This window comes from Neopsephotus bourkii, unplaced genomic scaffold (assembly GCF_033783945.1).
Source record: "Neopsephotus bourkii isolate Nb327-2 ecotype Australia unplaced genomic scaffold, CSIRO-AGI_Nbou_v1 NB_1616, whole genome shotgun sequence".
Taxonomy (NCBI): domain Eukaryota; kingdom Metazoa; phylum Chordata; class Aves; order Psittaciformes; family Psittacidae; genus Neopsephotus; species Neopsephotus bourkii.
In genome coordinates, this window is record NW_026902091.1 from 815,091 (window position 1) to 834,661 (window position 19,571).

General features: G+C 40.7%; 1 protein-coding gene across 1 annotated transcript; it reads right to left on the reverse strand.

The window, feature by feature from the left end:
- Nucleotides 1–6,315: 6,315 nt before the first annotated feature.
- Nucleotides 6,316–13,984, reverse strand: MPHOSPH6 (M-phase phosphoprotein 6). Its single transcript, XM_061372807.1, has 5 exons — nucleotides 13,825–13,984; nucleotides 9,797–9,909; nucleotides 8,142–8,232; nucleotides 7,052–7,149; nucleotides 6,316–6,574 (listed from the first exon to the last, which is right to left on the reverse strand). The coding sequence occupies exons 1-5, from the start codon at nucleotides 13,885–13,887 to the stop codon at nucleotides 6,430–6,432; spliced, it is 510 nt and encodes a 169-aa protein (XP_061228791.1). The 5' UTR covers nucleotides 13,888–13,984; the 3' UTR covers nucleotides 6,316–6,429.
- Nucleotides 13,985–19,571: the final 5,587 nt, after the last annotated feature.

Genomic DNA, 19,571 nt, shown 5'->3' on the forward strand with positions numbered 1-19,571 from the left:
ACATTTTCTACGGTTATTATAGGGAGAAAAGTAATCTGTGACCATTTAGACAATGAAGTACACGTTTAGAACTTCATTTTTCACAGGATCTAACCACTTGCAGCTCATCTCACTTCTCTACCTTTGATATAAGTAAAACAATGTCATCCTTGAAAGGAGCATTAGGAGCCATAATTCTTTCACCATCACCTTTAGACAAAACATAGTACAAAATGAAAATTACCATCATGTGCATTCCTTTTGCCATTACTGCAGTAAACTGCCCAAAGTAATTTTTGGTATGTACGTATTTTTCTGGTGATGAAAACAATATACTGCAGCATTATTGTGGCTGATGGGCTCTAAGGAGATGCCTATAAGCTCTGCTTCTGACAAGTAATCATCCTTTAAAGGGTGAACAAGGCTTAAATGTCACAACTGGCTTAGATTTACTTCTGCCTCAAAGGGGTGGAAAATTGGTATTTTTAGCATTGCAAGCTATTTGTACAATGAAAGTGGAACAACAAAGCTAACCCCACTATACTGTTAATTCTGCCTCCCTTGTGTATAACAAACATGGGAGTTCATACGGGTATCCTGAATGAGTACCACTTGGCACAGATGCATTCACGTCACAAGTGAGTTAATTCAGCTGTATCAAAGTGAAAAAAAAAGTCAAGACAACCAAATCTAAAGGAACATCCTTCTTTAGAATCATTTCACAATCACATTTCCCCATTTATAAAACCCTGTTGTTCCCCCTACCCTGCTGCTCTGCAAAAAACCCAAACAAGGGAAACATTCTCAAATGCATCAAAAATTAGCAGAAAAACTGAAAAACACTATTTCTCCCTAACCTACAATAATCCTTATCATTGGTCAAATGTTAATTTGTCCTACTGATACGTTTAAGCTCAAAGACATCATGTGATCATGAATCTCACAAATGCTGTTAACTTCATACTTGAAAACAAATAAAGCAAAGTAAAACCATAAAGGAATTGCTTCAAGTACACAGTCCCTAACTGCTTGACTGCTGCACACACCATTTGCTAAGTAAATGAGGTCTGTTCAATCATGCTATCAATCTACTGGTCAGGACTCCCCACCACAAAATTCTTGAGCCAAACAGGCCAATATTGAACAAATCTGACAGCAGTGTTGCAGAAGGTAAGTTCCTACAGGTTCCTGGATAAAGAGCTCATAGGCTGAGGAAGATGATCACCAAAGAGGAGGCCCAGTGGTGGGCTTGGCAAACAGCAGCTCTGGGCTAGTCGTAGTGAGTGTCGGCTCTTTCCTGTTACCGGCCGTGGTGGCAGCTAATGGCTTGAGTGCTCATGTACTTGCACAGGGATAAGGAACCAAGGGCCAAGCAAGAGGTAATAGGGGACAATGGAGGCTCTCAGGTGTGAACATAGTCTTTCTATGGAGCTAAGAACTTCAATCTGTAATTGGTGTTCATATTATCCTCATACTCATACTAAGGTCCAATTTTACCCCCTTCTAAATGATTGATCAAAACAAGGTGGCCCCTGAGGTCCCAAGGAACATTACAAGCTTCAAAACACTCACCACCTCTGTTCTAGCTGATGGCAATTCACCCAGGTCACCAAACCATGCAGAATCATAGAATAGTATCATAGAGAATAGTTAGGGTTGGAAAGGACCTTAAGATCATCTACTTCCAAACCCCCTGCCATGGACAGGGACACCTCACACTAAACCATGTCACCAAGGCTCTGCCCAACCTGGCCTTGAACACTGCCAGGGATGGAACATTCACAATCTCCCTGGGCAACCCATTCCAGTGCCTCACCACCCTCACAGGAAAGAATTTCTTCCTTATATCCAATCTAAACTTCCCCTGTTTAAGTTTTAACCCATTACCCCTTGTCCTATCACTACAGTCCCTAATGAAGAGTCCATCTCCAGAATCCTTATAGCCCCCTTCAGATACTGGAAGGCTGCTATGAGGTCTCCACGCAGCTTCTCTTCTCCAGGCTGAACGGCCCCAACTTTCTCAGCTGATCTTCGTATGGGAGGTTCTCCAGTCCCCTGATCATCCTAGTGGCCTCCTCTGGACTTGTTCCAACAGTTCCATGTCCTTTTTATCTTGAGGACACCAGAACTGCACACAATACTCCAAGTGAGGTCAGCCCACCTCACAAGCATGTCAAGGTCCCTCTGGATGGCATTCCTTCCCTCCAGCGTATCAACCGAACCACACAGCTTGATGTCATCGGCAAACTTGCTGAGGGTGCAGTCAACCCCACTGTCCATGTCAGCCACGAAGATGTTGAACAAGACCAGTCCCGACACCGATCCCTGAGGGACACCACTCGTTACTGGTCTCCAGCTGGACATTGAGCCATTGACCACAACTCTTCGTGTGCGGCCATCCAGCCAGTTCTTTATCCACCGAGTGGTCCACCTATCAAACTGATGTCTCTCCAGTTTAGAGACAATATTTGTCTATGCAATGAACTCCAGTTTTCTCATGCTCCTGCCTTGTCATGAGGACAGCCATGAACAGGAGGGGTATTTTGCTTACCAACTTGCCTAAAGATGTTCCTGCTGTTGCTCCTGGGTAACTGCTCAGGTTATGGTATGCAAAGGTTTCTTGGGCAGAGGTCTGTGGACTCATATCAGCATTTTTAACTATGCCTGCAGTAATGGGGCGACTCAAGCCAGATTCCCCTCTTCTGCTATTCAGCTCTTAACTAAAGATCTACAGGGCTTCAAACCTCTCCCTGTCTCCATCTGTTGTCAACTACTCTCTTGACTGGGATTTTTCCTCTTGAGATTACAATTATAACCAGGTCCTCACTGTGCAATATCAAATCTCACAAAGAAATGTCAACACATACAGCGGAGGAACAGTTTCACAGTTTAACTAGAGCTCCCCAAAAGCTGACAAAAGCAGGTTATCTAGGTGTGAATGTCAGACCCCTAAATGCCTCAAAGTTTCCTGTTGAGAAAGGTGTAAAAACAAACAAAACCAAACCCTGAAACCTCATGCTGGGGTTCCATTAGCAAGGCATTACTGTCAGAAGCAGATGCTTTCCCAGCCAGAAAGAAAGGACCAAGTCCTTAAAGAATCAGCTCTGAGAGAAATCTGCATTTGAATGCAAAAGGAAAACATGGGATATTTGACATCCTCCACCACTGCTATGCTTTATTAACACTGAGAAAGGTTTCATGAGAGCCTAGTCGACTGTGCAGTTTTAGCTATTGACTGTTGTTGAAATGAACGAGAACAAATGCTTAAGAGCCCCACAACCAGGACTTGTCTAATTCCAAATACAATTTTAACTTAGTATTTCTATTAACAGAAAGACAACTTCTTCTTAAGTCTGAATGCTGGATTAAACCCCAGAATCCCAGCCCAGCTGCCCATTAGACACACATTCAATGCCCAGTAGCAATGAGAGCCACCCTCTACTGTAGAATTGCATAAGTGTCTTACTAGAAAGCAGGACTCAGAAGAAAGTTCAAATTCCATGGCACCACTGAACATCTTCCCCCCTACCCAAAGAATCAAAGTTTAATCAGTTCATGCATTAGTAAAGGGAGGATACAGGATGGCTCACTTCAGTTGGACTCTGGTCCTGGACTTCTCAAGATCTAATACTAAGCAGAATAAAAGCAACAAAACCAGAAACATGAGCAAGGAAGATGATGCTGTATGATACTTCATGTTCCAAAATGAACATTTATTACAATAAACAGTCAGCCTGTCAAAGAGGGACAAGATTTTACCTGAGAAGACACACGCTTAGCTCAACACTGCGTGAGCTGCCAATGAGCACAAACTACAATGCATGCTTTGCTTTGCTCGCTTTAATAGGTGCCTTGGTGTAACAGGCACAAACACTTCTGGTGTCTGGTAACTCTCTTCCCACTGAATTTTGCACGTAGCCATTCTAACAAAAATGCTTACTACTTACCCAACTTGCTTTTGTTCTCAAAGAAGAAATGCTGTTCTTTTAGAAACAAGGCAAAGTAGGAAAATTCTACAGCACAGAAGTAGCACATGAAAATGCATCTGCATTTGAGACTTTCACAGCCAAAAAGCTTGTATTAATGTAGGTTCACATGAGGAGTATTTCACTGCTAAACTTATGTCTCTGTCAAGAGAAGCTCAAGCACAGATTTTATACAGCAGAATGTTTCTACGCTGGCTAGGAAGCTACAGCCAGACTTAAAATACATACATATACATATTTATAACATTGGAAATACAGATGGGTATTTCAGAAGATCCCATAATAAAATGCCTGCTTGAAACTTCGCACACTGAAAACACATTTAAAAGTCAGGTAGAGATGACTTTTAGTTTTGTCTTGCTTATAATAACACACTATGAATGGTGCTTTTAAAGATGCATTGAATAACTCCCTATGAATAAGAGATTATGCTCCGAATTAGTAGTTGTCTCACTGCAGCACTTCAACAGCTCACCTAGCCACCAGCTAAACGTCAGTGTTGAGCACCCAGATTTGAAGACAATAAACCAAAATCTGTAGTTTCTTCATGGTCAGTGTTGGGCATGTTTAGGAAACAGAAGAACCACCCTTTTCCCCCCTAACCAAATTTCAAAATCATAAATTTTCTAGGAAGCTGTTTAGAGTTCACTCACACTCTTACCATGCCATGGCACTCACATTTCCAACTCCTTTACATGACACCACTGGAACCTTCTCCAATCCACTGTCTCTCAGACTGTGCAATTGCAGTGACATGTCCTGGTTGCTGGTGGTTCACTAGAACACTTTTCCCCCCCTCAACTATCTGCTATACAGAAATTCTCTCTCCATTGAAGGCATGTGTCCAGACAGAGAGCAGTAATTTTTATACTAACAAGCAGGAAATAATTACAGCATACATTCTGAATTTTTCTTGGGGTGACCAACAATAAATCATCTCTGAGCTCAAGTCACATCTTCCATGGGAAGAAAAACGTCTTGCCATCATTAACTTCTTTTCAGCTAGTAATAATGTATGATGAGGTTTTAAGTAAATCAACCAGTAGTGTTTAATTAGCTCTGAAATGCACCTCAGATCATGAATCACACCCTTTCCACCTGCACGAGGTCCTCTAAGTTAAAGGCGTATTTCACTTTCCATGCGTGATCCATCTTGAATATCTAATGAGATGCTCTTGCTATACAGATAGCTCATATATCACAGGCATAAAACAGCAGACACACAGTCTCCCTCTTCATATAACTGAGTTTCATGTCTTGCTTCACAGAATTGTTAAGAAAAACACCCAGAAACAGTCTTGTGCCCATAACAGAATGGCCACTACTTGCTTCAACTTAAAGGATTTCTCTTTGTCCAGAGAATCAGCATTAAGGATAAGTAACTCAAGACATCTCACTGGAGAAGTGAAGTAACAGAATTATTTCCTGTTGAAAGGCAGGATACAGAGAATTGCTACAATTAAAGGCAAGACCACACTGACATTTTTCAGAGCACTGACTGATCAAAGAGCAGAATGTTTCTGTCCTAACATTACATCAGATGGCTTCATCACATGCTGAACAGGAAGAGTCATGCAGTCAACTAACGTTTAGGGACATCTGTGACCAGCATAAACCAGGATCTCTTAGAATTTATTAAGCATTGTTTTTTTACATTAAATTATCTAAACCACAAGCATTAAACACACACACAAAAATCAATTTTTATTCAGCTGTTAAATGTTTCTGAAGTCATTATTATGCTTTTATGACAAGATCTCAATAACTATGATTGCATTTTTTTCTTTTGCTGAAAAAGAGACAAGATTAGCAAACTTTTTGAAGACAGAAATTCAGACACACAATCTACTAATGTGTCAAACTGTAAATGTTGCCCAATATTTGGCTTGCTCTATATATTTATTATTAAAAAAAGGTTTTACTACAAGCCCCATGATTTTTAAATAAGCTTTATAAAAAAATAAACAAAATTGTTTTATTTCTGTTCTTTCCCCATCTTATTTATAGCACAGTAAAAAAAAAAAAGAAAACACGTGCTCACATGTTTCTGAGGTCTTCTTTCAATTTGAAGACAGCAAAGGCATAATTTTCATAATAAATAAAGCAGTGAAAACTGAACTGCCCTACTGGATTGGACACAGCTTTACTCCAAATACTTATTTCGGATGTTACCATAAATTGTCAATAATGTTGCTCTCAATTGCATGTGACACCTACCTAGTTATGCACAGCGTTTAAAACGAATGATGGGATTAGTGCACAGTAGGAACTGCTGAGTGGTAAGTATGTATGACACCTATTAAATACATGTTTATTCATGCAGATGGTAAAAGTTCTAGTGAGAACTGACTCCGATTCACAAATCTATCCTTTACACTAAACAGCAAGTAATTCAAACAATCTCAGTTTGTGGTACTGTATTTGGTAGAAAATGTTTCTATTGGCTCCAGTTGTGCAGCTGGTATCAGTCGCGAGGTTTTAAGAACTTTTTCTTAGCTTTTTTGCTAGGCCTTATCTCAATATTCTCACAATTTTCTTCATCCATTAATACACGCTGGTCTCTTCTTCTCATGAATTTCTTCCCTACTGTCCCCACTAAAGTTTCGTATCTGTGAAGTTAATAGAAAATTTACAGCTTTTACTACAAACAGACAAAAATTCAATGGAGCAAATAATAAATCTAATCACCACCTTAAGTGGCGCAAAAAAGCTGTTCTTCAGAATTTTAAGAAGCACAAGTACTACATGATCACTTACTATACTGTTAATTTTGGTAATATGGTTTTGTTAGTAATTTGGAACAACGAGGAAATTAGCATGAAATACCTGGATAACAAAGGGTAGAAAACCCCTTTAAGATATTTTACCCCAAAATATCTTATATGGGGTTGGAGATTCTGTGGATGGAGATTCCACGGAATACATACCAAAATTCCTTGAAAATCAGTCCTGTAAAGTACCATATCTGCTGGTAGTTTTTCTGTTTTGTTTGCTTGCTTGCTTTTCGGGTTTATTTTCCCCACATATAATGCAGTAATATATCATATTCCTAGCTAATATTGATTATATCCTAAAATATAACTTACCTTCTGGCCATTTCTGTATCTGACACATCAGCCTCCATTTTATCATCCACTTCAATTTCTTCTTTCTTATTCTTAGAATTCATTTGGATCATTAACTTCTGAGAATGAAGAAAGAAATAGCTTAACCACACAACAAATAACTTGACACAATGGCAACTATGCTGAAATTCACTGGTAGGAGAAATGCATTAAAGATAAGAATCAAATTTAATAACTCTTTTGTTCCCAGTCAGGCTAGAGCATACTGCTAGGAAAACTCAAGAAGAGAAGGCAACATGTCTGCCTGTTATTCTGCTTAGCTTACAGTCTGCCTTTGGGAAAAGGGGCAACATAGAGACAAGGTATTAAGTATATTGTACTATTCAAATGTTCTAAAGGGGATGCCAGGCATCTTTGGGAGACCAGAGAATTAGATCATAATTAATTTTTCATTGTTATGTTAGCATACAGTGATCAGTTTTGTTAGAGAAGGAAAAATATCTGCAAGCATATACAGTAAATACCATGTAGCAATAATATGCCAAGTCACAGTGAGAGCAAGTTCAAAGTAACTAAAAACCTCCCAGTAATTCACCTTACACAGCCTTTTGCCCACCTCAGTCTTTACATCTTCATCCTCCTGCTTCAGTCCTGTGTTAACATTTTTGTTACTATCTCAGTGTAGTTCTACCAGCATGGATTATGTGAGAAAAAAAAAAAAAGGGTCTCTTACTCAGAACTTTTACTTTGGAACTTTAAGCCCTTACACAGGTGTGTTGAATGTTTTTAGATTAGACTCTAAATTAAATGGCAGAGGGAAAAGTGATCTATTGTTATGGTGAGCAGCACGTGGGACAGCTTCCTCACTTCGGGGAAGGAAAATCTGCAGGAGCCATGCAATTACTGGCCATCAATGCAAGGAGATAAAAAGCTTTTATTTACCAGATGCTGCACTGATCAACATTTTGGTTTCAATCATGGACTTTCTGTACACGGGATGATTTATGGAAAGGCTAAAAAGGGCAAACAGCATGCAGTCTGAAAACTCAAATCCTCATCCCCAAGAGCTTCAATCCTAATGCAAGATCACCTCAAAACATTTAAATGGTACCTCAATTTCTGGATTGAATCCGTTGAAGGACATCCTGCCATAAAGTAGTTCCTCGCATACTACAAAGCTTCGCTCTTCTACGATAAAGCTCCTGCATGAAACCCCAAACCCAGCATTTTGTCAAACAGTGCACCACAGAATAATCAAATTAAATGAATGTAAAAAGGCAAAAAAAAAAAAAAAAAAGCTTTCCCCCCAGTAAACAAACAAAAAAAAAAAAGCTTCCCCCAATAAACAAAACCACAGTGTATTTTAAAACATCAGCTACTTTCTGAACCTTAATTGCTCTGATAAATCTTCCAATACAAGGATCTTGGAGTGTAAAGGAAGAGTTCTTGCCAGTAAAGCTGTGCCAGTTCCACAAGCAAAATTAACTCTCCTGACAAAAAGCACTCTTTGCTGGTATGATTCTACCTACATGACTGTTTTTGCCAGAATAAAAATACCACATAAATATCACTCTCCAGGTGGCATTACTATACCAGCAAATGCTTTAATTAATTTTTCATTGTGATGTTAGACTTGGCATTACTGAGTCTGTCAGGATATAAAACATCAATTCTCTGTTCAGCAGAGAAAGATTTCCCCTTTCTCCATCCTTTTTTCTTCTTTTGATGAGCACGGAGTGAGAAAAGAAACATAACCCTGAGGTGTTCATAAAACACATGTTAGGTAAAAGTATTTCTGTGAATTTTCCTTCCTTCTTTTCTTCACACATATATGCTTCTCTTCCCTCATCCTCTTCATCTTCCATGTAAAACAAAATCCTACAGGCACAGGAAGTTCGGCTAAAGTAATCAAGCTCATTCTCCCACCTCAGGTAGGATCAGTTAAACATGTACCATGAACAGCAGAGACCCATATAAGCTGTCCAATGATGAAGACTCCAGTGTCTCCTACGGCAACTTACTGCAGTGCCTCAATAGCCTTACTGTTAGAAAAAATTCTCCCAATGTACAGCTTGAACCTTCCTTGCTGCAACTGAAGCTCAAATACCTATTTTATCAATGACCTTGTTCAACTGCAGTTCCTTGGATCCCAGCTTTTTAAATATTATGTATGCTCTCCCTCAGTGGCATTTTTGTCCTCTTCTGAATGGACAAAAATTGAGCAATTTTAAATGTAGTTCTCTTGCTATTTAAAGCACCTTTCACAAACAGCAGGAATGGACATTTTCTTCCTTATTAGTTAAGCCTTCCTTTATTTTTTGCCATGCTCTCTTCTATTTCAAAGCAGGATTTGAAGTGAGCTGGACTAAAGAAAACAGAACTGTCCTGAATGAACCCAACCGTGGGACTGGAGCTGAATTTACTAACACAGGGGTTTCAAACTTCCTTTTGCAAATGAAGGGAAAAAGCAGCAATAAATGAGTTGGTCCCTGCCTGAAAGAAACTAATTACACGCACCCAGAAGAATGTGCAAGTGAAAAAACACAACAGACCCAAGAAATGAAAGTAGGTCAAACTTCCCTAGGCAACCTTGAGAACATCCCTGAAAACACGTAATAAAAAAAGCTGTAATGCCAGTCTGTCACTATTTTTACTTCAATTAATTGGTTATTAATAATACTGCTGTTATAGAAAAAATATGTATATTCTATTACTACTCCACAACAATCTAATGATGATAAGAAGTACAAAAGGGTACAAGCTTACTCTTTCGCCTTTTTAACTGGCACATCAAGATACCAGTGCTCGTCATTAATGACCTTCTTTTCTTCTTCTTCTAGTTCTTTTTTAGTTTGTGCATCCAAACCCTTTTGCATGAACTACAAAGACAGACACATAAACACAGTTTCAACTTTTTGCAGCATGAGTATGTTCAAACATTCAGCAATTCCATGACAACAATTATCCACTATATAATATTTAGCAGCTGACAAAAAGTAAAGGTTTTTTGTGATTTTCCCCTGGGTTTTGTCTAAGTTTGGACAAAGAGGTAATGGAAAAGTAAATAAGAACTAATCACAGCTATTGGCTGGAAGTCACCAGTCAGCCACTGTACTTTGAGAAAAACAGACCTTTCCTGGTTAGTTTTGATTCTACAGGCTATTGAAATTCTCTAACTTTGCTAAGAGAGAACATATTGATGTTAGTTATTGCTGCATATCAGACACCAACATCACTCATACAAACGGCAAGAGTTCAGAGTCAGAGGTAGGTTATACCAGATTGCCCATTTTTTGAAACATCTATACTTTCAACCATCCTCTTATTTTCTACAGCTTAATTTAATAAACTGGCTTGCATTTGTAGCTCTGAAGGATGGAATGTGCCTTTGGAAGTAGAAGAAACAGAGGCTATGAAATGAAGTCTTCTGTATTGAGCTGTACTAAAGGAAGATGTTACCAGCTCTTAGCTTCTCATTGATGAACTGCGAAAGTACGAGTCAAGCAGTATGTGTAAGCACCTTAACTCACTGCAGAAACAGCCTGCCAAATTAGCTGAGACTAGTAATTTAGTTGCGTGTAAGACTGCTATTTTTGCCTAATACAAGGATATTCCTGTAAATTGCTTCCACAGTGACAGCCTTTGGCAGAGGATGGAAACAGGCAGATAGGAATGGCAATCTCTCTCACAGCTGCAAGTAAAAGAGGACATCTGCCACAATCTATGTAAAATCACCGAATGCAAAACTACCGACCTACGTGAAACATCCCTTTCACTTCCAGTTGTCTCAAGTCAGGTGCCTGAACTGAGTGACAATTACGTATTAACAGTGTTAACCAAACAGGATAAAAAGAGCAGAAATCTCCACAATCTTATGGCAATAACTCTTATGTTCTCACATCCCTAGGAGGTGGGACCTCCCTTAAGGTCTACAGGAAGTGCCTAAATAACTGCATCTGTACCTTTATACCAATGTAATTCCCAGCTAGAGGCAAATCTACCAATACAGTTTATATGCACTCCTGCAGAAAATTTGTTTTGTGGGTATCGAAGCATACCTGTATGTTCAGCACTGCAGGGGAATTCTACATCAGCTGATTTTACCCCTCTCATTTAGAGCAGCACCAATTTTTCTGTTTAGATAAGCCTGAAGGCTGACAGGTAACATGACAGTGGGGAACACTAGGCTTGGCCATAGTTTGGGTCCCAACTAAAATGGGCTTGGCTGGGGATAGATCCCAAAAAAGTGTCACAGAACACTTCCCTCCCACAAAAAAACCCAAATGTATTGCTGACTTTGTTTGAAATATAAACGCAATACAGATCTGTAATATATGTATTACATATATCCCACACATCTTTTCAGTCTTTGCAAAATGCCCCAGTAAACCAAACCAAAGGTAAAAGCCAACACAAAAGCTTCTGTGATTGTGAAACAGAAAATAAATATTTTCCATTTCTATTTGCATCCAGTGTACAAGCTCTTTAATGAAATAAAAATTGACTTTTGTTTTCTGAGTCAATTCAAAATCCATCAAAGCTTTCCAATTAAAATTACACTATCTTCTCAGGGAAAATAAGTGAATCTATCATGTGGAAAACCACACTGCTCAAGGAAATTGGTTAGCCAGTCAGAAAACTCAACAGAAGAAATTCTGCTACAAGCAGCCAATTAAATAATCATTTCACATTATGTTTTAAAGATTATGTTCCTAAAGATTAGTACATGAATAACTAGATAAAAAATATGTGATCACATTTATCTAAAATGTAAACACACATGGATGGATTAAAAATTAGACCCCCTGAGGTCTACAGAGTATGTACATCAGCAACAGAGTGGTTATTTGGATTAAGTTTTCCCAAGCAATCGCACCTGAATCAAATGGTGCAAGACCTAAAAGCATGATCCATCCTTTCATATCAAGCAGTGAGCACACTTAGCTCACACTTAGTAGTACTTAGTGCAAATGGACTTCACAAGGCTACCACTGACCACGTACCACCTTTGGATTCCACTTCATCAGCCTGCTGAATTGTGATAATACATCTTATCACCACCTGTGGAGGCAGCTGCTAAAGGATTAATTAAAGCATTTGTAAACAAGAAGATCTGCAGAAGGGAAGTGCTAAATACAAGATCTGTGTATGACCTTTTCCGAACCTTTTCATCTCTTCAAAGCTGGTTACTACTGCCTGGACTGTAAACCTGCAAATGTCATGGCAGCACATCCACAAGCTGATTCTCCACAGGCTTTTATGGAAGAAAATCTAAGATCTGGGTTGTGAAATCTCCAGGGGGGTTAATTAACTGGCAAACAACAGAGGAGTGGAAATTTAACTTTAAAACAGTGTTACAAAAAATAAGAAAAAATAATGATGCTGCAATCCAGAACTCTTATTCTATCATACACTGATGGCTAATTAAGCTCAACATCTACTCCCTTTTGACAGTGAGGCAAGCTGTGCTCCATTCCCTCCGTGCATAAGTTTTAGTCTTTCATTTGCAGCATCTGTTAATTGGGGTAAACATTCCACCATCTTACTGTAGCAGAGCATACTTTACGTGAAGTATTGAGCTGAAGTCAGCTGAACTCTTTCCAGGCAGTGTCTGAAACACAGTCCAGTATAAATATGTGGAGGGAAAAATGGGTGAATAAAACATCACAAGCAAGAAGCCACAAAGGCCCTGTCATACTCAGCTATAAAAAAAATTAATGGATATTAACATTTTAAAAGAACTTAATGGCAACTCAATTTTTACTGGTTGTTTTCCAGCAATAAAGAACCACCAATCACAGCAGCATGTACCCTACTGAATTAAGGTGGTGTGGTGCACAGCATGAAGCACAATCCATTAGCCAGTAAGTGTGGACTCATTTCACATTGGTTTTGACATGACAGACACGGTTCCAAGGGTAACAGGCACATCACAATGTTACCAACAGCACTCGCATTTACGACTCGGGAAAGGCGGTTAACACTGCCATTCAGGCTGGGTATTTTATCAGCCAGCAACATAAACAGTCAAGAAACGGACACTGTACGAAAAAATAAACCTTTTATTTCCCCTCAAGATTAAAAGCCGTCCAAAACGTAAACAACATTAATATTTTAATTTCAACGTGTGTGCACGGTATGGGAAGAGTTCTCGTAATTTCTGTATTCACAGCAAGCTCTAAATAAACTGGGTGAAATGAGGAGACTCTCAAATGGTGCCCTGAAGTTGGGTCTTGCAGGGCAAGAGCTTTTACGGAAATCACTAAGTTTCTTTCCTGGATGAAACCCTCCAGCACCATACACTTTATAACCGAGACCTCTGCCCAGCGTTTTAAGCAGTCCGGAACTGGGCGACAGCCCTCTGAAACTGACCAAGTTGGAAGGGTCCAGCCTGCACTGCAGGCCTGAATGAAAGAGCAAGCGAAAATACACAGGGATGTACTTTAAAGCGTACTGATGGGAGGCACGAAACAGGCCAGGACACACGTTCAGGATGGCTGACGCCAGGGCAAGGACTGAGTCCCCTCCTCTCCACGCCGCTCACAGCACGGCTCGGGCCTGCTGCACGCACCGGGCGCCGCCGCGGCCTAGGCATACGGTGCTGCCGCCAGCCCTATCCCTCCCTCTCTGCGGCCGCCTCACGGAGCCGGGCAGCTCCCCGACAACAGCGATCCCACACCGGGCCCGGCCGCCCTCCCCGCACTCTACACCGCGGACCAAACGCCGGGCACCCGCTCCCAGGGCCCCGCCGCCGCCGCCGCCGCCGCCGCCGCCGCCGCAGTCCTCCGCCTCACCTTCATGCGCAGCAGGTTCCTGGATAGCTTCATCTTCGCCTCTCCGGTCATTGCGACAGGCATTATCGCCAGGCCGCACTGGATCCCCGAGCTCGGGTAATGCCGAGGCCTCACACACCGGAAAAGGACCGGGAAGAGGAGGCGGTGGCGACTCGGCTCCACCCTCCATGCCTAGCCGCAGTGACAGGCCTCTACGCACGCCCCGGAGGAGTGGCGGGGCGGGGGGAACAGAGGGTGGAGGAGGCGTGTGTGGAAACAGCGTTAGAGCACCCCGAATGTAGAGCTGGTTATGTGAGGTGTGTGGAAACAACGTTAGAGCACCCCGAATGTAGAGCTGGTTATGTGAGGTGTGGGCTCTCGAGTTTATGAGCAGGAGATAAATCTGACTCGTATGAAATGGTAAATCAGTAGGGGAACCTGAGATTTATCAATGCTTGTGCGTTCTGTAGTGCTGCAGGCACTACAATTACGGTTTCACCCATAATATTCTGATATTTCAAAGACAGAAGGAAAGAGAGTGTGAAATCTACCTCATACTGGCATTTGGAGGCTGCTTGACTTATTTAGCTTTCATTTTCAAAATGGGCACTTGCAAAAAAAAATAATCACAAACCGGTCAAATGTAATTATAAACTGTATAAATTCAAATATACTGCAAAAAGACTTCAAAGCTTTGTTAGTCCTGAACCATGATCTTTAAATCACATCTTGGCAGCACTGCCTTTGGGCTTCCAGGCTGGGCTCTGGTAGCTGAAGAGGAAACGCTGCTAGGCAATTGCCAGCTGACTCCCAGTCACAAACAGGGACCACAATTTCTGTATATATCCTCATAAATCGTATTTCTGATGCCTGTTTTGACATTCAGCACATAAACCAGATGATAAAGCAATAAGAGTGAGGGTTCAGTGTGCAAAACTTTAATGCACTGGTGTGCTCCAAAAGACAATACAGGCAGAAAAGTTCCCGTATTTGCAAGATGTAGATCCAAGCTTGAAGAACTTTGTAAAGATTTATGCTTTAATAGAGTCCACAAAAACATACAATGAAGGGCAAAACCTGGTTGTAGTGGGAAAGGACAGATTAATCCACATCCAGTCATCCTTATTACACAGTTAAGCTCAGCGGGTTAAAATCACCACATCACAAATGTGAATGAAACATGGAGCCACAACCACTTCAAGGCAAAGTCATAACATTGCATGGGAATATTTGATTTTCATATGGGCAAGGTCCCTTCATTTCCAGGCTCCATAAATTAATTGAAGGTGCTCTGAAATTCCGGGTCACAGTGAGAAAGTCTTTGCGTGAGTGCAGGAGCTCTCCCGCTTCATTTGGCCCCACTGTGTTAGCTCCTTCTCTGTTCACTTTCTCATTAACAGCTATCAAGCCTTCCCAACAAAAGAAAGCTGGGAAGAAATTTGCAGTTTTGGGAATACAAATGTTCATTAAAGAATGAACATGTTTGAGTCTTAGTGAACAAACCAATAGGGGAAAGCTGTTAATTAATCGAATGGCACAGTACAGCCATAATCTGGACACTTTTCCGTGTTATTTTCTATTTATCATGCATTCTAATAATGTATTTGCTTTCTGTTGATCACCGCAGATCAGAGCTCTGTGTTTAATTGCATGGTCTTTAATGTCACTCAGGGCTTTTTCTGAGCAGTTTCAGTTCATTTACAGTCCAGGAGCGTACTTTAAATGATTCCTTCGAAATACGTTTCTGCACAGTCATCAGCACTTTTTCAGCCAATGGCTCTGCTTGGTGGCCTCTGCCAGAGCTGTTCCTGTTGCCCTGTCCTGCCTGCAGAGCAGCCCAGCTCAACACTTCTTCAGCAGGCTGCTTAGAGCTTTGTTTTGAATGCATGTATCAGCTGCCCAATACTTTTGGTGTGCAGGAGTGCAATACCACCAATTCTTTAATCTTTGGGAGCTGAGTAATAATGTACAATGCCGTGCAGTGTCTAACTGGGAGGGGGACAGTGTAAAGGGCTTTCAACTCGCCACAGGGATTATTCCTGGTGCTCTGTGATGAGAAAGGGCTCTGGGTCCATAGCTTGAGCCCCATTGCACCCTGTCTCTTGGTCTCATGCTACAGACTCACGTGGAGATGCTGCCAGTGTCTTGTGTGTTCAGCTAACAACCCACCACAATACAGGCAGGGTGAAGTGTTTTGCAGTAAAGGCAGTACAGGCTGTGTGATGTTTATTTAGAAAAGTGGAAATTGTAAAAAGGCTGCCATAGAATTTGATGTATTTTGGCAGTAAAAAAGTCTGAAGGAGATTTTTGGATTACATCTTCCATCTCTTTGAATTGGATGGAGTGGTTACAGATAGCAATCAGCTGTCTCCTGGACCAGATTATACTGTCTGGTAAATCTGAAGACACTGCACTGATTACAGGAGAAATTTTGTGTGATTTACTGGTGGTAGTGAGAAGAACCCAGCTCTATAAATATGCCCGCTTCTAAGGCAGAGCAAGGTGGGGAGAGATGCTCTGCTTAGGAAAGAGTCGAGGGTCATTGTAAGTGACAATTAGACACCTCTCCCACAGTTCTGACAACTGCACAGCAGCTTTGCCTTCATCCTGGAAATCCATTTCTTTTTCAAAACAAAAGTGCTCAGGGAAATAACTCAGGGGAAAGGAGCTCCATTTCATCAAAGACTGTACATGAAACAGGCAGATAAAAGATTTTTGTTCCTAGGAAATGCAGTCCCTTCTTCCTTTAGTAATTACAGAAGTCAAATCAAAGTTGTCATTAACATTATTTAAGAAATAATCTGTCTTGGAGCCACTGAAGTGACAGCTGTGAACTGATTTCATGCCAATGGGATCTAATTTGAGGGAACTTGTGGGTTACTTTTTCTGTAACTGTTTATTTATTCATATTCCTGCAGTTTTGTGATTTTAGTGAAAAATGTCTCAAACCTCACACCAACCTATCTGGTGATGTGATTTTTAATGAGCTGTCTTTGAATTCTGAAGCAGCTTTTTACAGCTCTCAGAATACCTGAAGCCTCCCCCCCCCCCCTTCAAATATAAAAATTCTTATAGTGTGACAGTGAATCATTAATTTGTGTCAAAATCCTTCACTGTGTTTTAAGTGAGGATATTATGTGTTTTTCTCTGTGAATGAGGAAAAGAAAATGAGAAGTAGAGCTGCCAGGGGTCTGTTTGCAAACCTGAAAGGAAGATGTGAAGTGCTATGTATGACTGAAAGGAATCAGGCGCTTTTATACCCTGTGCTCCCTATGGAAACTGTGAAACTCTCAGAGTGGTAGAGATGGCACAGGTTTCAAGTGGAAGACTTGGTTTCTATCTCTCTTGCTCCCACCAAGCTCTGAGCCGCTAATACATGCAGTGTATGGACAACTGCTAAGGTCCTCAGTGATTGGGGATTTGTTAGAATATTCATTACCCTTTGATGCATGCATGTATAACCTGCTGGCCTGTGTGTGCTGCTCATCCTGCTTTGTACCTAATCCACAGAGGATACGCCACAGCTCTCAGCTTCAGCGTGTGGCGTGTCAGCTCAGGCTGCACTGACTCATCCTCTTAGCTTTTGAAGTCCCCTTTCAGTGTTGGCACTGGTTTAGGTGGCAGCAGACACATGCAGAGTGTTTTAAATCCCTGCCCCATGTTCCTTTGCTGGTCCCAAGGTTTCCTGTGGATGGGGACAATATGGAAAGAATGAAGCAGAAGGTCAGCTCCTGTAATTTGGGTAACACAGATCCATATGCACATTTCACCACTTCAAATAGCTGATGCTTTCCTTTTAATAGCCTTATGTGGTTCACAATTTGCAATGTGAAAAGGTGTACCTCAACAAAGTGCTCGTAGCAAAACAGAGTTACAAAAAGTCCAGGACAACCAAGATGTGTCTTTGGAGAAAAATGCCTGTTGTCAGTCTAGGAGAAGACAATTTATCATGAATGCTTTTGGCTGTCTGGGTGGCAGGGTACCTTTATAGGAATAAATACAGTAATTCCTTTTTGATTACAGAAAAAAATAGCTTCATAATGGTAGCTCCCTATCTTCTACCACCACCTCAAGTGGTGGGGGGAGCACACACCTGTCTGTCATTTTGCTGGCATACACAGATGCCTAAAAATTTGATCCTGTGCTGCAATTATTTGATATATCCCAGTGCTAAGAGTCAGAGCAAAGAGAAGGACTGAAGAACAGTGTGGACTGTCCTTCTCTTTGCTTTCCTTTAAAAACTGAGAGGCTTTTAACTTTTGGGATTTGACGGAATCACAATTAAAAGAGAAAAAGAAAATACCACCTTCCGTTTGTTAAGTATAAAAATGCAATCCAGCAGTGCTGCTGGTGCTTTGCTATTTCCCAGGTCAATAAATGGCTCCCCTGACTTTAATAAACATTGATGCTGCAGGCTTGTTCTACAATGATTGAACCTTTTTATAGTTTCAACCACTCACATGGCATCAAAGCTTGACGATTTTTTTTTTCCCCTTTCTTTTTCGGAAGGGTTTCTTCTGATTGATTAAATTGTCATTTTCTGAGTTAGTTGCTGAATTATAACTTGGTATTTTAACTGTGTGATTTGTTTAAAGAGACAGCGTTTTGATATAGCAAACCAGCTGAGAATTTTTAAGCAGTAAAAGGGAATTTTACTCACTTTGTTCTCAGCCTTTCATCACTGCCTGACAAAAATGCTCCTGAAAACAATGTAGAGGCAATGATATGAGAAGGTACTTAGATTCACACTCCTCCTTTATTCCATCATGGAGCTGATCTGTGCAGTATTATATTGCTTTCAATTAGTAGTGAGACACCCCATTGTTGTTTATCTTTCCAAGAAGAAGGGAAGGAAGGGGGAATCAGAGACATAAATGAGAGTGCTACCCAAGGTGATACTAAGAGTAACTGACAGAACTATTCTTTGGACCAACTTATTTACGTTAATAGGCACAATGGATTTCTTTGCACCAAAATGATGGGCACTGAACACACTGGAGTCAAGTAACTGCAATGTTTTCACCTAAATCCACACTGGGGCTGGTTCAAATGGATGAACACCTTGTAATTCTTTAGACATGAAGAAAATCACATCCATGTGATGATGCATTAATTGTTTTATTTAACCAGCTGCCACATTCCTTCCCTGTGGATAGCTGCTTGGTTTCAAGGTCTGACTTATTTTTTTTCCTTTTCTCTGTCCTCCCAATTTAAATCTGTATTTGAGACAGAAAAGCTGAAGTGAATGAGACTCATATAAAAAATATGCGTGTTCAGAATGTGTTTGGGAAGAAAGACCAACAAAACCGTCTTGTAGCACATAACAGGGTGTCTTTTGCTTTGATTTACTGTGCCTGCAGGGGAAACAGCGTAATCTAATGGTCTGAATATGGGAGATCTTATTTCTGCAGCATTACCCTGGTCAGACTCTGAAACAGTGCTTAGCAATGGAAGTCTCCGGGTATCAGTATGAAGTACTGAAGTCCAATTATACTTCTGCTTGTACACTTTCCCCTCTCTGGCCATTTCAGCTTCTGCTCTGAAATAATAACTTATGACAGCGCAAAGCTGAATTTCAGCAGTGAATTATAACCCTGGCCTCTACATTTAATTGCATGAGACTGCAACTAACTCACTATCCATCTTGGTGCCTTGAACTCTTTTTACCTCTTTTCCTCTGTTTCTATACCATTCATTTAAGACCTTTTAAAAAAGTGCTAAATGGGTGCCCCGGAAGAAGGCAAATTGTGAAGTGAACATTTAAACTT

What these genes read in the sequence shown, in the direction of transcription:
- MPHOSPH6 (XM_061372807.1), bottom strand. Translation starts at nt 13,887, where the DNA reads ATGCCTGTCGCAATGACCGGAGAGGCGAAGATGAAGCTATCCAGGAAC. An exon ending in CCAGTTAAAAAGGCGAAAGA is followed by an intron (nt 8,233 to 9,796) that starts GTAAGCTTGTAC and finishes GGTTTCATGCAG; the next exon opens with GAGCTTTATCGTAGAAGAGC. An exon ending in GATTCAATCCAGAAATTGAG is followed by an intron (nt 7,150 to 8,141) that starts GTACCATTTAAA and finishes CTTCATTCTCAG; the next exon opens with AAGTTAATGATCCAAATGAA.